Here is a 17,920-nt window from a genome sequence, read left to right on the forward strand (position 1 = left end):
CCCAAGGGTGCAGAAGCCACCAAGACGTGAGGGAATTGGTTTTTTTTGTTCCCCTTTTTTTGTTTTGTGCTGGGGGTCCCCCTTTTTGCCCCCTTTGGCAAGGGTCACCCCCTAAAGGGAGCACAGAGCTGTTGGCCATTTCTGCCCCCCTTGAGGACATATCGGACATTTTTTTACACCCATCTGCCCCCAGAGGAGGCAGAATCCACCTAGGCACTAGGGATCCTGTGTGTGTGTGTGGTTTGTGGGGGGGCGGCCCCTTTCGCAAGTGTTGCTCCCCAAAGGGGGGCACATTACTGATGGCTATTTCTGCTCCCCTTGGGGGCAGATCGGGCTACTTTTTTTAGGCCTATCTGCCCCCAAGGGTGCAGAAGCCACCAAGACGTGAGGGAATTGTTTTTTTTTGTTCCACTTTTTCTGTTTTGTGCTGGGGTGCCCCCTTTTGCCCCCTTTGGCAAGGGTCGCCCCCTAAAGGGGGCACAGAGCAGTTGGCCATTTCTGTCCCCCTTGGAAGCAGATTGGCCAATTTTTTTTACACCCATCTGACCCCAAGGGGGGAAGAATCCACTTAGGCACCAGGGATCCTGTGAGTGTGTTTTGTGTGGGGGCGGCACCTTTGCAAGGTTCACCCCCCCAAAAGGTGGCACGTTACTGATGGCCATTTCTGCCCACCGTGGAGGCAGATCTGCCTTTTTTTTAGGCCCATCTGCCCCCAAGGGGGGCAAAAGGCCCCAAGATGTCAGAGATTTTTTTTTTGGTTCCCTTATTTTTTTTGTGTCCTGGGGTCGCCCCCTTTGACAAGGGTCGCCCCCCGAAGGGGACACAGAGCTGTTGGCCATTTCTGCCCCCCTTGGGGGCATATTGGCCTATTTGTTTTAGGCCCATCTGCCCCCAAGGGGGGCAGAATCCACTTAGGCACCAGGGATCTTGTGTGAGTGTGTGTGTTTTGTGTGGGGTTGGACCCTTTGGCAAGTGTCGCTCCCCAAAGGGGGGCACATTACTGATGGCCTGATGGCTATTTCTGCTCCCCTTGGAGGAAGATCGGGCTATTTTTTTAGGCCTATCTGCCCCCAAGGAGGCAGAAGCCACCAAGACGTGAGGGAATTGATTTTTTGTTACCCTTAGTTTTTTTGTGCTGGGGGCACCCCCTTTTGCCCCCTTTGGCAAGGGTCACCCCCCCAAACAGGGAACAGAGCTGTTGGCCATTTCTGCCCCCTTTGGTGGCAGATCGGCCTATTTTTTTTTACGCCCATCTGCCCCCAAGGGGGGCAGAAGCCACTTAGGCACCAGGGACAATTTCTAAGTTCTTGGTGGCGGGGTGTTTGTCCACTGGCGAAGTATTTGTATTTGTGATTATAACAGTTTATTTCTTCTTTTTGTTCTAGTTCAAAGCTTTTGCTTCATTTGCTGTAGAGCCTTGCGCATTTGGCAGTAGTTGTCCTGTGGTTTGCATAGTTGCATGTTTTAGGTAAGTAAAAGAAATTTACTCCAAAGGAGTATAGTTGACATGCATGAATGACATGTTTGTAGGTGGTGCACTAAATGCAGGTTTGTGTGTGAAATTGTCCTTAGATTTGAGCACAATGATATTTGTGTTGTCATATGTATAATTTTCTTTCTTTTTGTTTTTCTTTTTAGCGGGATATCATTGGTGATTGCTGTGTCTGTGCAGAGTAGTTGCTGGTGAGTAGCTTTTTCAGGCAAGTGAGTGGTATAGCTTTTTAATACGTAACTCCTTGTGATAAAGCTACACTTTGTTTATTACTTATTTTTGTGCTGGTTGTTGGCAATCCATTTGTTGTTAGTAAGGGTCATGGCTAGCCGCAGAGTGACCGCTCAGCAGGTTGTTGCCATGCTTTTTGAGTTGTCTTCAGACCATGATTATGAGATTGACTCTGCATCTGAGGCAGAGGAGGAAGTCAGAGATTCTGGCAGTGAGTTTTCTGTCCAAGAGGATTCTTCTGATGAAGAAGCCACTCTCAGTGCAGATTAAGGGCCTGTTTTAGAGGAGGGCATTGGTGTGCCAAAAGTGCAGCAGCCTGGGGCTGAAGGGTTTCCCATTAGAAGACCTGACACCTGGATTGCCCCAAACATGGAGCAGCCACAGTTACCTGCATTTGCTGGTCTACCAGGGTGTAGAGTCAATACGGAAAACTTTATGCTTGTCAATTTATTTCACTTGTTTATGGACAATGTATTTTTGAAAGAGATTGTGGAGCAGACTAATTTGTATGCGGAGCAATATTTGAGTATTTGAGGGACAACGCTGCAAGAATTAGGCCTCAGTCTAGATCAACTCAGTGGGTTCCCACAAATCTGGAAGAGATGAAAACATTTTTAGGTTTGACTTTTTTGATGGGGTTGAAAAGGAAGCCGTCACTGGCTTCTCATTGGTCTACTAGTCCGTTGATGGCAACAGCTATATTTCCTGCAACTATGACACATAATCGCTATTTGCTTCTTCTTCTTATGCTGCATTTTGTAGACAATGCTTTAGCCTTGCTACGAGATCACCCTGATTGTGACCGTCTTTTTAAGATTAGGCCTGTCTTTGATCATTTTGTAGATCGGTTTTCAGAGGTCTATGATCCAGGCAAAGAGATAAGTGTGGATGAGTCTTTGGTCCTTTTCAAGGGGCGTTTAGTTTTTAAGCAGTACATTCCTAGTAAGAGGGCACGGCATGAAATTAAATTGTATATGCTGTCAGAAAGTAGTACAGGATATATGTATAATTTCCGGGTCTACACTGGTAGGAATTCCAGTATTGACCCTCCTGGTTGTCTGCCCACTTTTGGAGTTAGCGAAGAAATTGTGTGGGAACTTGGTAGAAGACTGTTTAACAAAGGTCACCATTTGTACGTAGATAATTTCTACACTGGCAGTTGTTCAAGGAGTTGTTTAGAGTGGACACTGTTGTTTGTGGCACAATCCGTTCTAACAGGAAAGGATATCCAAGGGAGCTTGTCTGTAAAAAAAACTTGAGAGGGGACAGTGCAGTGCCTTGCGGAATAATGAGCTGCTGGCTCTGAAATATTCAGACAGGAGGGATGTGTACATGCTATCTACCATCCATGATGAGAGTACTTCCCCTGTGACTGTTTGGGGTCAGGTTGCCGAAGTGCGCAAACCTGTGTGCATTTTGGACTACAATAGGCACATGGGTGGTGTTGATAGAGTAGATCAGAGGTTGGAACCTTACACTGCTCTTCGTAAGTCTTACGTGTGGTATAAAAAGTTGGCCCTACATTTATTTCATTTGGCAACTTTTAATGCTTTTATTGTGATTAAGGATTGTTCACCTGAGTCAAGGATGAAATATGTTAAATTTCAGGAGTCAGTGATAGAGAGCCTTATTGTGGTGGAACAGGTAAGAGTTCCTAGAATAGCAGTGGTGGAGGATGTGGCTAGATTGAAAGATCGCCACTTTCCAGATCACATTCCTCCCACTCCCCCAAAAAACTTGCCCACTAAGAAATGTAGAGTATGTGCCCAAAGTGGTATCAGGTGGGAGAGCCGGATGTACTGCCCCGATTGCCCTTCAAAGCCTGGGTTGTGTGTGGCTGGCTGTTTTAGAAGTTACCACATGAAGAAACATTTTGGGGAAATATCGTGGGCGTAAACTGCCTATTTTATATTTTCATATCTTCAGTTTCACATTTGGCATTACTGTCATGTATTTAGTTAGAGCTTTTGTGTTTGTAGTTTTGTACTTATTTTATAATTAGTTAGTGGTTTCTTTGTTGTTTATAAACAAAAAGAAAAAGTGATGGCGGTGTGCGTTGGTTGGTGCTTGCCTGGCGGTGTGTGTGGGGTGGCGCTTGGCTGGCGGTGAGCGTGGGGTGGCGCTTGGCTGGTGGTGTGTGTGGGGTTGCGCTTGGCTGGCAGTTTGCTTGGGCTGGAGCTTGGCTGGCTGTGTGCGTGGCATGGCACTTCGCTGGCGGTGCCAGCCAAACGTCAGTCCACACACTCCCATCAGCTAGTGTAACTGCTGTATCAGGCATGTGGGCATATGTAAGTGATGGGCCCTTGAGTGGCGCTGTCTGTCGATGCGAGTGTTGTCATGTGCTGGGCCTGTGGCTGGCGGCGTGAATGGTCTTGTGCATGTCATGTATGAAAGGTGTGTGAATGGACTGTAAAATGGTTGGTGCCTTGACGTGGCTTTACAGCTCACGAGCTGAAAGTCATTGGTTCAGTTTTTTTGGCCTTTCAGTTATTAACAGTGCATTTCACTCTTGTTAATAAAATTTGATCTACTGAACATTACTCACCCTCGTGCCAAATCCAACCACTATGGGGGTTATTCTAACTTTGGAGGAGTGTTAATCCGTCCCAAAAGTGACGGTAAAGTGACGGATATACCACCAGCCGTATTACGAGTTCCATAGGATATAATGGACTCGTAATACGGCTGGTGGTAAATCCGTCACTTTTCCGTCACTTTTGGGACGGATTAACACCTCATCCAAAGTTAGAATAACCCCCTATGTGTGTTAAAAATGACAAAACCTGCTCTGCGGTAATCAGGCGTCGCAGCGCACTTGTGACACGCTAGGTGTCTCAGGTGGGACCCCAATGATGAAGCATGCCACCAACTTGGTTGGTGGGTGAGGGGACTTTTTCACACAACCTAAGTGTGCTTCTTTTCACAATTTTAGTGTTTGGCACATCACAGACGTACGTGGACACATCAAAATGATATATTACAAAAGTATCTGTATTTGGGGGGCAGGGGGCACCTATGTTTTTGGTCCTGGGTGCGGCCTTCATCTAGAGAAACCTACAAAAACCAAGATATGTTTTATAACTAGACACCCCAAGGAGTGCAGGGAGGTGTGGCTTGCGTGGATCCCCAACATTTTCTTACCCAGACTCCTCGGCAAACATACAAATTTGATTAAAAAAGAATATTTTCCTGTCTTTTCTTTGCAGGATCACCGCTCCAGCACATAATTCCTACTCCCGAGCCTTCCCCTCAGTCTCCCAAGTAAAATGAAACCTCACTTGTGTGGGTCACCAAAGCAGAGTCAGCCTAAAGATGTATAAAAGAATATGTGCTTATCAACTTGATGTGCTATCTTCTCAATCTCTACAAGTTTTTGGCTTTCTTCTGTTGCAGGCACCTGGCCCACCCACACAAGTGAGGTATAATTTTTATCGGCAGACTTGGGGGAATGCTGGGTGGAAGGAAATTTGTGGCTCCTCTCAGATTCCAGAACTTTCTGTCACCAAAATGTGAGGCAAAAGTATTTTTTTAGCCAAATTTAGAGGTTTGCAAAGGATTCTGGGTAACAGAATCTGTTGAGAGCCCCACAAGTCACCTCATATAGGATTCCCCTAGGTCTCTAGTCTTCAAAAATGCACATGTTTGGAAGGTTTTTCTTGGGGCCGGCTGAGCTAGAGGCCAAAATCCACAGGTAGGCACTTTGCAAAAAACACCTGTTTCCTGTGGAAAAATGTGATGTGTCCACGTTGTGTTTTGGGTCATTTCCTGTTGTTGCCATTAGGCCTACCCACACAAGTGAGGTATAATTTTTATCGGGAGACTTGGGGGAACGCTGGGTAGAAGGAACTTTGTGGCTCCTCTCAGATTCCAAAACTTTCTGTCACCGAAATGTGAGGAAAAAGTGTTTTTTGCCACATTTTGAGGTTTGCAAAGGATTCTGGGTAACACAACCTGGTGAGAGCCCCCCAAGTCACCCCATCTTGGATTTCCGTAGGGCTCTAGTTTTAAAAAATGCACAAGTTTGGTAGGTTTCCCTAGGTGCAACCTGAGCTAGAGGCCAAAATCCACAGGTAGGCACTTTGCAAAAAACACCTGTTTTCTTTGGGAAAATGTGATGTGTCCACATTGTGTTTTGGGACATTTCCTGTCACAGGCGCTAGGCCTACACACAAGTGAGGTACCATTTTTATCAGGAGACTTGGGGGAACGCTGGGTGGAAGGAAATTTGTGGCTCCTCTCAGATTCCAGAACTTTCTGTCACCGAAATGTGAGGAAAAAGTGTTTTTTTAAATCAAATTTAGAGGTTTGCAAACAATTCTGGGTAACAGAACCTGGTGAGAGCCCCACAAGTCACCCCATCTTGGATTCCCCTAGGTTTCTAGTTTTCAAAAATGCACAGGTTTGGTAGGTTTCCCTGGGTGCTGGCTGAGCTAGAGGCCAAAATCCACAGGTTGGGAACTTGCAAAAAACATCTCTGTTCTCTGTGGAAAAGTGTGATGTGTCCACGTTGTGTTTTGGGGCATTTCCTGTCGCGGGCACTAGGCCTACCTACACAAGTGAGGTATCCTTTTTATCGGGAGACTTGAGGGAATGCCAGGTGGAAGGACATTTGTGGCTAATCTCAGATGCCAGAACTTTCTGTCACTGAAATGCAGGGAAAAAGTGTTTTTTTAGTCAAATTTAGAGGTTTGCAAAGGATTCTGGGTAACAGAAACTGGTGTGAGCCCCACAAGTCACCCCATCTTGGATTTCCCTAGGTCTCTAGTTCTCAAAAATGCACAGGTTTGGGAGGTTTCCCTAGGTGCAACCTGGGCTAGAGGCCAAAATCCACAGGTAGGCACTTTGCAAAAAACAGCTCTGTTTTATGTGGAAAAAGTGATGTGTCCACGTTGTGTTTTGGGGCATTTCCTGTCACGGGCATTAGGCCTACCCACACAAGTGAGGTATAATTTTTATCGGGAGACTTTGGGGAACGCTGGGTGGAAGGAAATTTGTGGCTCCTCTCAGATTCCAGAACTTTCTTTCACCAAAATGTGAGGAAAAGGTGTTTTTTTGTCAAATTTAGAGGTTTGCAAAGGATTCTGGGTAACAGAAACTGGTGAGAGCCCCACAAGTCTCTCCATCTTGGATTCCCCTAGGTCTCTATTTTTAAAAAATGCACAGGTCTGGTAGGTTTCTCTAGGTGCCGGCTGAGCTAGAGGCCAAAATCCACAGGTAGGCGCTTTGCAGAAAACACCTCTGTTTTCTTTGGGAAAATGTGATGTGTCCACGTTGTGTTTTGGGGCATTTCCTGTCGCAGGCGCTAGGCCTACCCACACAAGTTAGGTACCATTTTTATCGAGAGACTTGGGCGAACATAGAATAGCAAAACAAGTGTTTCTCTACATTTTCTCCTTCCAAATATAAGAGAGTGTGACCTTATCTTGTGCCCATTTTGGAAATACAAAGGTTTTCTTGATACCTATTTTTCACTCTTTATATTTCAGCAATTGATTTGCAGTATACCCGGTATAGAATGAAAACCTACTGCAGGATGCAGCTCATTTATTGGCTCTGGGTACCTAGGGTTCTTGATGAACCTACAAGCCCTATATATCCCCGCAACCAGAAGAGTACAGCAGACTTAACAGTATATTGTTTTCAAAAATCTGACATCACAGGAAATATTTACAGAGTAAAACATAGAGAAAAATGGCTGTTTTTTTACACCTCAATTTCAATATTTTTTTATTTCAGTTGTTATTTTCTCTTGGAACCCTTGTAGGATCAACACAAATTACCCATTGCTGAATTCAGAATTTTGTCTACTTTTCAGAAATGTTAAGGTTTCTGGGAGCCAGCATTGGTTTCACACCCATTTCTGTCACTGACTGACAAGGAGGCTGAAAGCACACAAAATCTGAAAAATGGGGTATGTCACAGTAAAATGCCAAAATTGTGTTGAAAAATTGGGTTTTCTGATTCAAGTCTGCCTGTTCCTGAAAGCTGGGAAGCTGGTGATTTTAGCACCACAAACCCTTTGTTGATGCCATTTTAAGGGAAAAACCACAAGCCTTCTGCTGCCCTTTTTTCCCATTTAAAAAATAAATGACATTTTCACTGTATTTTGGCTAATTTCTTGGCCTCCTGCAGGGGAACCCACAAAGTCTGGGTACCTCTAGAATCCCTAGGATGTTGGAAAAAAAGACTCAAATTTTGCGTGGGTAGCTTATGTGGACAAAAAGTTAATAGGGCCTAAGCGCGCCCTGCCCCAAATAGCCAAAAAAGGCTTGGCATCTGAGGGGGAAAAGGCCTGGCAGCGAAGGGGTTAAATTAATCAAAACATGATCATTTTTACAACTATGTTTAAGTGCACAATATTAAATAAAATGAAATAATATTGTTTAAAACAATATTAAATGCCAAATAAATTAAATTCTTGGAGAAGAGATTCCACAATACAATATTTTTTACATGACATTTGGGTATCACTATATTAAAAATTCAATATATTGCAACTCAATAAAGTTAATAAATTGTGGCAACTTTCATTAAATAATATCAATCGTTATAAGGTGAATTTCCACTCACAGAGGTTATATCTTGGTCCAAAATAAGGTGTTTTGCATATCTGTTTTGCAAACAGAAAACCTTACTATACAATTACTCACTTGTAGCTATCCTTTCATATTATAGTCTGACAATGGCTTTAGGACTATCATTGATCAACTTGAGGTTTTAACTGAGGATTGGTATTCATACCTTGTACCATGTAATGCGCAGGTAGCGGGCTCCATGGGCAATCGGGCACAGCAGAATCACAGGCATGCCACATTCCGCTCTTTGGGTTCCATTTGAATCAGTCTTGGATAGACTAAGCATCATTATAATTACACAGGAGCAAACACCTATGAAAAAAGAAAAAGGAGCATGGTGGATTTATACTGGATATGGGTGACCTTAAAGAGTGATACAATTACCATGGACTCCAAGTTAACTATGAATGCCCAAATGGACAAATTAGCACGAACAGGCTTCATCACCTTGAAGACTCTGCAACGCATCCTCCCCCACCTTTGATTTCCACACAAGGTGCAGACTATTATCTCTCTTGTACTATCCAAACTGAATTATGCCAATGGCCTCTACCATGGATCATCTCTATCTATTATGAAAAAATTACAACATATTCAAAACTCCGCTGCCAGGCTACTATTACATATAAAGCCACAAGCCCACATCTCCCTTGCCTTGAGAGCACTACACTGGTTACCTGTTGCCAGAAGATCCACCTTCAAGCTACTTTGTATCACCCACAAAGCTATACATGGAACAGGACCACTTTTTATCAGAAACAAAATAACCAAATACATTCAACAAAGAAACCTCAGCTCAAGATTGGCGCCCCGCCTTAGAACACCACCATACAAGAAAAAGACTGTAGGTGGTACATCCTTCTCTGTTAAATCAGCCAAACTATGGAATTCATTACCCCTAAATATAAGATCAATGGATAACTATCTTGTCTCCAGAAGACTACTCAAGAGTTGGCTCTTTCCTTAATAACCACCATATTCAAACAGCAATGGACTGCGTGCGCCTATGTTGATAAATATTTTTAATCTGAATATGTGTATATTCTAGATATGTATAGTTCTTTAGGAAATTTGTATTGCTACTATGTCATAACAATAAATTACACACTTGCTCTTTAAACCTTTTTAACAAATGTATATTTACTCACAATTAAATATGTATATGAATGTGAATATATATGTAGATATATGTGTGTGTATAAATAAAAATACATAAAATAAAATCTATAAATAAAACTCAAATTATAAATAAGTAAATTAAAGTAAAAAAGTATTTATACATATATATATATATGCATGTATATATATGTATATATACAATCATGAATAAATAAACATAATGTAAGTTTACTCTCTTGTAAGCTTTACTGTCTACCCATCACCATATGTCATGTCTCTATCATCTATCCTCCATCCCCACTCTGACTCATCCCAACCCCATTCTACTACTTTCATCTCCAAAATAACCCTTCCTAAATTCTTCCCTCCTCTTCCACATCTAGCTCACCCAAACCTCACTTTACTGCCATGATCTCCCAAACAACCCTTATAACTTCTCCCTCATTTATCTTACCTTGACTCATCCAAAACCCATCCTGCTATCTTGATCTCCCTAACCCTTTCCACAGACTCTTCCCTCTTCCATCTCTCCTTTATTCATCCTGAGTCTCATCCTAATACTATAAACTTCTAATTAACACTTCTGGATTCTTCCATCCCTCAGTGCCTCCATTACTCCAGTCAATCCAACTAGTAAACTCACATTTCCTCTGTTCAAATTATCTCATAAAAATACTAAAACTGAACTCGTATTTCCCTATACTAATCTAGCTTTAATTCCTCTTGGGTACCGGAGTAGCGTGCTACTCGCCGAAAAGCGCTTCAACACCTCGTTAGGGGTAGTAAGCACTAGATAAATACTATTACAATACAATTTCAAACAATAAAGAAGAGAGGGGAGGCAACAGCGAATAAAGCGGTATTGGTGAGTGATACAGTTATGTTCTGGACATCATGAGCTAGAGCAATTTTGGAGTAGTGGACTATATATGTCCACTACTTCAAAAATGTATATATATATATATATATACTTTTTTTTCAAAGTTATCTTCCCCAGGAAGAAGAAGTGAAAATTCACTCCACAGTGGCATTTAACTGATTTATTGTAGAAAGGTGAAATCGGTTGCCAGTGCTACTGACGTGTTTCAGTCTACATGACCTTGATCACAGAGCATTTTAGTATTGTGCTTTAGTCCTAAACCACTTTTAATTACCCAATTTTTTTTTCATTTTCATTAGAGTGCCATTACAATGTATCCCCCCTGTGTGTATAAAATAGTCAAAATCATATTGTGCATTTAAAAATCACAATTTACACTTTTCTTCTTTTTTTAAATTAATACTCTTAACCATGTAAAAATGTTCTGGGTAAAATATAAGAGGCACAGCCACCTTGACAGTCTGAGTTACTAAATGTTCTTATGTCATTTTTTGACAATTACTTGCTGAATTGTTTTCAAACCCACTCATATTTATGTGTGGATCACATCCGTGTTTTGAACTACAGACCAGATATATGTTGGTACATCAAGCTCCTCACTGCTCATTTATTATTTGAGCCAGGTGCAGGATAGATATTTGTTGCTTTTTTCAGTCGATGTCACTGGTTCTTTTAGCTTTGAATTAAATCACTTGAAGTGCCCGCCAGTGGACATTAGATCATGCAATATCAGTGCACCCTTTATTCTCTACAGTTAGGTCAAATCACCATTTCAATTATTACTTTTTCCAATACCCCCATGGAATTGTCATTCTCTTTAAGCCATCGCTTATTTCAACATGTGCAATTTTGTTCACACAACCCTTCCGTGTGTTCAACTCTCTTCATTTTACTATTCCACAAGGTGCATGCTGGTAACATGAGATATTCATCAACAGCTCTTGCCTTGCATGCTTGTCCTTGTAGTGAATTGTCTCCATTCGTTTACTATGCCATATCCACGGTTTTGATGTCACAATTGTATGCCTCTTGGTGAAGTTATGTGACACCTGCCAGTGTAATTTACTGTCCTTTGATGTATTTTATTCCATTCATTAGTCTTTTTACATGTTGCCTTTTACCTTCAGATTAAATTTACTGTTTCAGTCCTCTCACTCTAGCCTGCTGCCCTCTGGTGGGCCTACATGCATAGTTTATGAGTGAACATTATTCATGCTCCCACCCTTTGGTAGTCTGTCACACATGGTAATTTTATGAACATTTCCATGTTATTTCTTCTATCAACATGTTCGAGGTGTGGTTTTGACTTCATTTCTCTCAATATGCAGTGCGTGCGTCATTTCTATGATTGATGCTATCCTTCTTTTCTTTGGTGGATTTAATGAAGTTTTCACAAGCCCTCTTGTTGGTCATTGCATTAGCCCGTTCATGTTTGTATTTTGTCATTTTCTGTTTTTGAATGTGGTTACTCACGATTTGTGAGTTAAGTCTTAGATGTTCTTCTTTCCTTGGTTTGCTTATAATTTTTCTACTAGTGAACATACAGTTCCTCATCTTGGTTTAGCACGTTTGTGGTTATTGTGCATAACAACATAATGTAACATGGTTGCTTTTGTCTAAAGATACATTCTGTCTCCAACTCATTCAGATTTCTCTAACTGGTCAATAGCATAAAGTCTCAGTTGTTCCCATTCACTTCAATGGTATTATTCCCTGTGTTTTGCAACTGCATTCCTTCTGTCTCTATTTGTTGTCGCTCTAATATATTCCAGGATTCAAATTTTGATTTCACAAATTGTACTTCCAATGTATTTTAGTTCCCATGGACATTCTATTACGTAGATGACAAATTAGCCTTTGCATGTGATGTTTTACTTAATTTTCTATTTTTGTTTGTTGGCTGTAGGGAAGTCTTGGGGGTTTACTGCAATGTTACATGCTTTGCACTGCTTTCACTTCCAGGTCCCTGGGCGTGTCATCCTGCTCTCTCTTTTGTTGGAGTGTGTCTATTAAAACTAATATTAATTACATAATCTTGCAAATATATTGTGTAATGAAGCTGCATAGAAAATGTGTTAACATAGAAAACAATGCACCAGTTTGAAATGTGTCCACAAGGAGTGCCTACCAATGTATACAAAGACTAATGAAAAGCTTATTAATTCTGAATTATTGTGCAATAATGTTTGAATTTGTATTAGTATATCATAATTAGAGTTATATGTGAAGAGTTTTGCTTTATTAAATTAGAGGGCCTTAGCTTAGCGAGGGTCTGGGCCTAGCTGCCTGGCCTCATATTGAATTGTATTTTTCTAACGTGTAAATGCGCTGTTTTCCTGAAGGACACAAAGCTGTATTTTTCCAGTGGCTATATGCGTGTAGTCGTAGTAAATTCTTTCTCATGAGAACTGGCTTGCTCAAGGCGACATTCCTGCTCGATGCAACAGTGTAATTCGCAACAGGTGCAAGGTTAACCGTGCTAGGAGAAGACAATGAAGACACTGACTGGAGCATAAAAGTGTAACATTTTCTACCTGACATTCCAACCGTGAAGACGTCAATAACATGGACCAATCCGCGACATGGGAACGCCAAACAGGGGAAAAATCTAGTAAGGTGCTTACCGAATTATTGGACAGAGACAACGATGCACCAAATTTTATCCAATGAGGAATTAGAGAACAATTAGACAGTTTTGATTTAACAGTGTAAACCAAGGGAAAAATATACCACTTTTCCTTCTTCCACTTTGACGGGGACATTTGTCTTTTCCTTTGCCATAAGACTTATGACATTTGCCATTTTTTCGGACACTTTAAACCCATACTTTAGAGTTAAATTGTCCTGCCACTTCAAGCCATCCTCTACCCCATTCTTGTCTGATATTAACTTCTCCTCTATCTGAGGGAAGTAATTTGTTTTCTGAACTATGCTATCTTGAGACTTTACCCTGTCCTACCTCTGCTGATGGAGAATCGACTGATGTCCTGAGGACAAAGACTGACGCTGTTTGCTGATCTGTTGGATTGGTAACTATCCTGTGCAAAATTTGTGATTGTCAGGTTGCCTTTTCTTTCTAGGTACCAACTGCTATTTTGATAGAGGCCTTAGTTTAGATGTTTTCCAAATTTGTGTTTACTAAAATGTTTTGCATGAGGCCCAACATGCTAATGCTAATTCGTGGTTAGTTAAGGAATTCACAGTTATCCTATGCAAATAGACAAATGACTGAGTTCTTGCTTTGTTGAATCAATGTACTAATGAGACTCTGCTAAGTTGCTTCATATTAATGATGCGCCTAAATACTGAATGAATATAACTGATGCATTGATCAAAGTCGTGTCTGACTACTAATTAGGATTGTTTGGCGTGGTTTATTGTTAATAAGATTAACAGACATGATGTTAGATTGTAACCAATAGGGAAATAAATATCTTAACTTTTGACTAAACTGGTGTGGTTATTCGTGAACTGAGGAGTTATGGTGAGTTCAATGATTAAGCATTATTAAATGTTTATTGATTAGCGATTGTTATTATTGATTGTTTATTGATTTCTTTATTTGTGATATCAAAAAGATATTTCGTGCTGGGAAGTCCCCAAACGTGGTCAAAAGGTCTGTCAACCTAAACTCGTCTCCTTGTAAGTTTACTTATTAAGGCTCTGACGCGCTAACACTTTTAAAGCTGAAATGGCTATGTACCAGCTTGTCCTTCAGATTCCTCGCTCTTCTGAGGGGTATTTCAGTGTGATTGCTAATTATATCAGTGACCATTCCAGGAACAATCAGACTAATCTGCAAAAGCAAACAATCTGCAAAAGCAAACAACCTGTGCCAAATCTGATTAAAACATAGGGGTCTGCTGAAAATGGACCATATGCTCACTGTTGCCTGCACATAAAGTGTATTGATGAGGTTATTTCCTATTTTTTAGGGAGGAACTGTTTACAAGATTAAGTTTAGTAACAAAGCGAATTATAATTGAAATAATTAAGCAATTAGGAGAGGCAATAGAAAGCCTGGTCTGATTACAATAATGGGGTCGAGTTTCACATTTACTCCAGGTCATGCCCTTGATTGACAATGGCCCAAATATTGTTATGTGGAAGTTGAATCCCATGTGTTGGCAAAACCCTTAGCCCAAAAGTGGGATATGAGGGATATGAGGAATGAATGCCTCAGCAATTGTCCTTGCATCCCGCGACTGTATTAATGATGTAACCCAGGTAGTGCAGTGTTCAAGTTGCTGTAGCAGCGTACCACCAAAGGACCAATTAAACCTCATTCAGCGGGATGCCTCTTTATTTTAAGCTTAGATAGGAGGATTTGTACATTGGGTCAATTTCAATTACTCCTAGATCATCCCCTTTTAAAAGTAAGCAAGGAAAATAATACATTACATTATGGGGGTCATTCTTACTTTCCGCCGCCCGCCAAAGTAACCCCGTCAGAACACCGCACCGCGGTCGAAAGACCGCTGCGGTGATTCTGAGATTTGCCCTGGGCTGGCGGGCGGCCGCCAAAAGGCCGCCCGCCAGCCCAGGGCAAATCAACCTTCCCACGAGGACGCCGGCTCAGAATTGAGCCGGCGTAGTGGGAAGGTGCGACGGGTGCAGTGGCACCCGTCGCGTATTTCAGTGTCTGCATAGCAGACACTGAAATACTTTGCGGGGCCCTCTTACGGGGGCCCCTGCAGTGCCCATGCCATTGGCATGGGCACTGCAGGGGCCCCCAGGGGCCCCGCGGCACCCCCTACCGCCATCCTGTTCATGGCGGGTTTCCCGCCATGAACAGGATGGCGGTAGGGGGTGTCTGAATCCCCATGGCGGCGGAGCGCGCTCCGCCGCCATGGAGGATTCAGAAGGGCAGCGGTAAACTGGCGGGTGACCGCCGGTTTACCCTTTCTGACCGCGGCTGAACCGCCGCGGTCAGAATGCCCTTCGGAGCACCGCCGGTCTGTCGGCGGTGCTCCCGTGGCCGGTGACCCTGGCGGTCACCGGCCGCCAGGGTCAGAATCAGGCCCTATATTCCATATAAGGCTCAAAATGGGATGTTTGTATGTTAAAGCAGCTCTCCTTCACTAATAATAGCAGTGCTGCCTTTAGAACCAAAACTATCACTATTAGTCCTACTGTACCTATAAGCAATATGTTCCACAATTCCATAAAAACACTGCTATTCATACTGAAACTACTAGTGATCATACTATCACTGGTACTACTACTGGTGATGGCCTAAGCTTATGCTAGAACTACTATGGGCACTGCTGCTATGGCTATTATTATTATACTATAGGTACCAAACGCCAGGTTCCACCACTAAGTGCTACTGTTGACTGTTGTGCTACTGCTATGGCTTCTTCCACTGTTATCGTTTCTACTTGTAACAGTAAATCTGTTATGGCTACCGCTTCTGTTGCTACTAGTTTGGCCTATTCCTACGAGTACTGAAACAACTTCTGGTTCTAGTAATATACTGCAGAATCTGTAGAAATATTACTTCTACTAGTAAATCTTCAACTACCTTCCAACAGAAGAACACTCCCTGATACCCCATTGTACTTACCCTGTCCTCTTTCTGATAGTTAATGTTACAAATGGTATGAAAAGGTAACTCAGTGTCTGAGTCAGAGATCTGTCCACCACAAACACTATATAGACATGTTCAACAGTAGTCTGATAGCCTTCCTGTCACATACCTATCTGTATACCCTCGCATGAACAAAAAACACTTTTTGCATGTAAATATGTTAACAACTTGTCATGTGACACTGCACCCAATCTTGCTGCTGTATGCTGTGTCCCATTAGTTGTATGTGTGAGCCTGTGCATTTGTGTAGGAAGGCTGTGAACATCGGATTATAACATCACCTACCAGATTATAACATCACCTACGCTGACATTAACTCACCATATGCTGTTGCAACACAGATGTGTGAAATCTACATGCACAGACGAGTATGAAAGAAACACTGCTTATTAAGTATGTTATTTTAGCTGACACCCATTGTCCCAAGCGGGAGTGACAATTAGGGCAGTGTATCCTTTATGCTTACTTCTGCCTCACTCTTAAAGGCTATGGCTGCCTAAATACCAGAACAAAATGTGTCTTCCCTTTGTGTGACACCTTCAATTGTTGGTTTACCAAAGCTTTCATACCCAGCTGACACAGGTGCAGTGTAATTGTTATCAAAGTTCATTTCCCAGTTAGGAAAACTAGACAAAAAGTAGCAAACAATAGAAGGTGGTGGTGCACAAGCATAACACTCTTGGTGAACACTGCGACCCGCAATGCTGACGTGTGACTATCCTCACAGTCCAGACCACCATCTCGCTGCTCCAGCCTGATCACTCTCCCCTCACACTATTGATAGAAGCCCAGAGGCATTGGACTCCTTCATTGGTTTGAAGTCACACCCTAGGATATTCGTCTGCACATCCATCATTATTTAAAGAAACTAGTTCAACTCAATGTAAATGAAGTAACCCAACTGTCTGAGCTGGGGCCACCTCCTCAGACTGTGAAGCGGGTAACGCTTGTTCTCCAACTGCACCAGACTTCGCAGCACAGTCTTTGAAAGCCTCCATCTCTTGCAAGCCACATTAGCTTGTCCCTTCAACTTCTTTAATGATGCAGTCACTGAACCAGATTGCTGTTCCACATGCAAGACCCTGGTAGATAAGTCTTCTATTTTTCTTCCACAGACCTCATTTTCTTACCCATATCAACATGGAGGTCATTAATGTAGCCCAATAATTTTTGCTCCCCCATGAGTTTCTCCACTTCTGGCTTTCACTGTGATACTGAAACTGCTGGAATGATCTCTTTCATCGTTCTGGCCTTCTACTTCTTTAAAGTTGTGATTGGCTCCTGACCTTTTTCGTACCTCTTCATCCATCAAGCACCAGTAGGACAAAATGAAGCTGCTTTACCAGTGTAGATGGAATGTGACCTGTATGTGGCAAATGACATCTAGTACCTCACCCCAGCTGTGGAGCCTCTAAGGTGCCTTCCCCAACAATGTCTTGTTTTGCTCCTCAAACCTCAACACCAGATTGTCTTCCTGCTGCCAGTTAGCTTCCATCGACCTCCTGCAGCCAACACTTGCTCCCAACCTTTTCCTTTTAATCATATCTTTATTTTTCATTTTTTTCGTGAACATTACAGCAATCTTGAGTGTTGAAAATCAGCATTCGAATAAGCAGTAGTGGTTCAGGTTAACATAACAACAAACAAACTATCCTGATAGACTATTTTCTCTCCCCATACCCTTGTACACAATCATTCAGATGTATATAACCAAGTAACACAATCCAATGTCACCCTCTCAGTGACCCATCCCAGTTACTGCTTCTTCATCTTCCTCATCATCTACTCAACCTCAGCACCCTTGCTGTCCGAAGAAGCCAGTTCCATCCCCTGGCACAAGCACAGGGGGTTGCTAAGTATCCCCCTGAGTAGCTGTTAGCGCGGTGCTGGAATACACATTGTCTTTCCTGACACGAGCAAAAACAAAAGGGGCACAGTTCTTTCATATTCCTTCTGCTGTGCCAGCATGTGAGACTCCCACTCGGCATGCCAGTTGCTGCGCCACATTTTTAGTCCCCACATTCATTTTATTT

The 17,920-nt window shown here is 42.3% G+C and overlaps 1 protein-coding gene across 1 annotated transcript in view; it reads right to left on the reverse strand.

The window, feature by feature from the left end:
• Positions 1-17,920, reverse strand: part of LOC138247220 (uncharacterized) — a 230,892-nt gene that overhangs the window by 197,118 nt on the left and 15,854 nt on the right. Inside the window, exon 2 of the mRNA XM_069201951.1 lies at positions 8,465-8,610. Coding sequence (XP_069058052.1) covers positions 8,465-8,610 — 146 coding nt within the window. The remainder of the gene's footprint in view (positions 1-8,464; positions 8,611-17,920) is intronic.

Source organism: Pleurodeles waltl, chromosome 7 (genome assembly GCF_031143425.1).
Source record: "Pleurodeles waltl isolate 20211129_DDA chromosome 7, aPleWal1.hap1.20221129, whole genome shotgun sequence".
In the NCBI taxonomy this organism is placed as follows: domain Eukaryota; kingdom Metazoa; phylum Chordata; class Amphibia; order Caudata; family Salamandridae; genus Pleurodeles; species Pleurodeles waltl.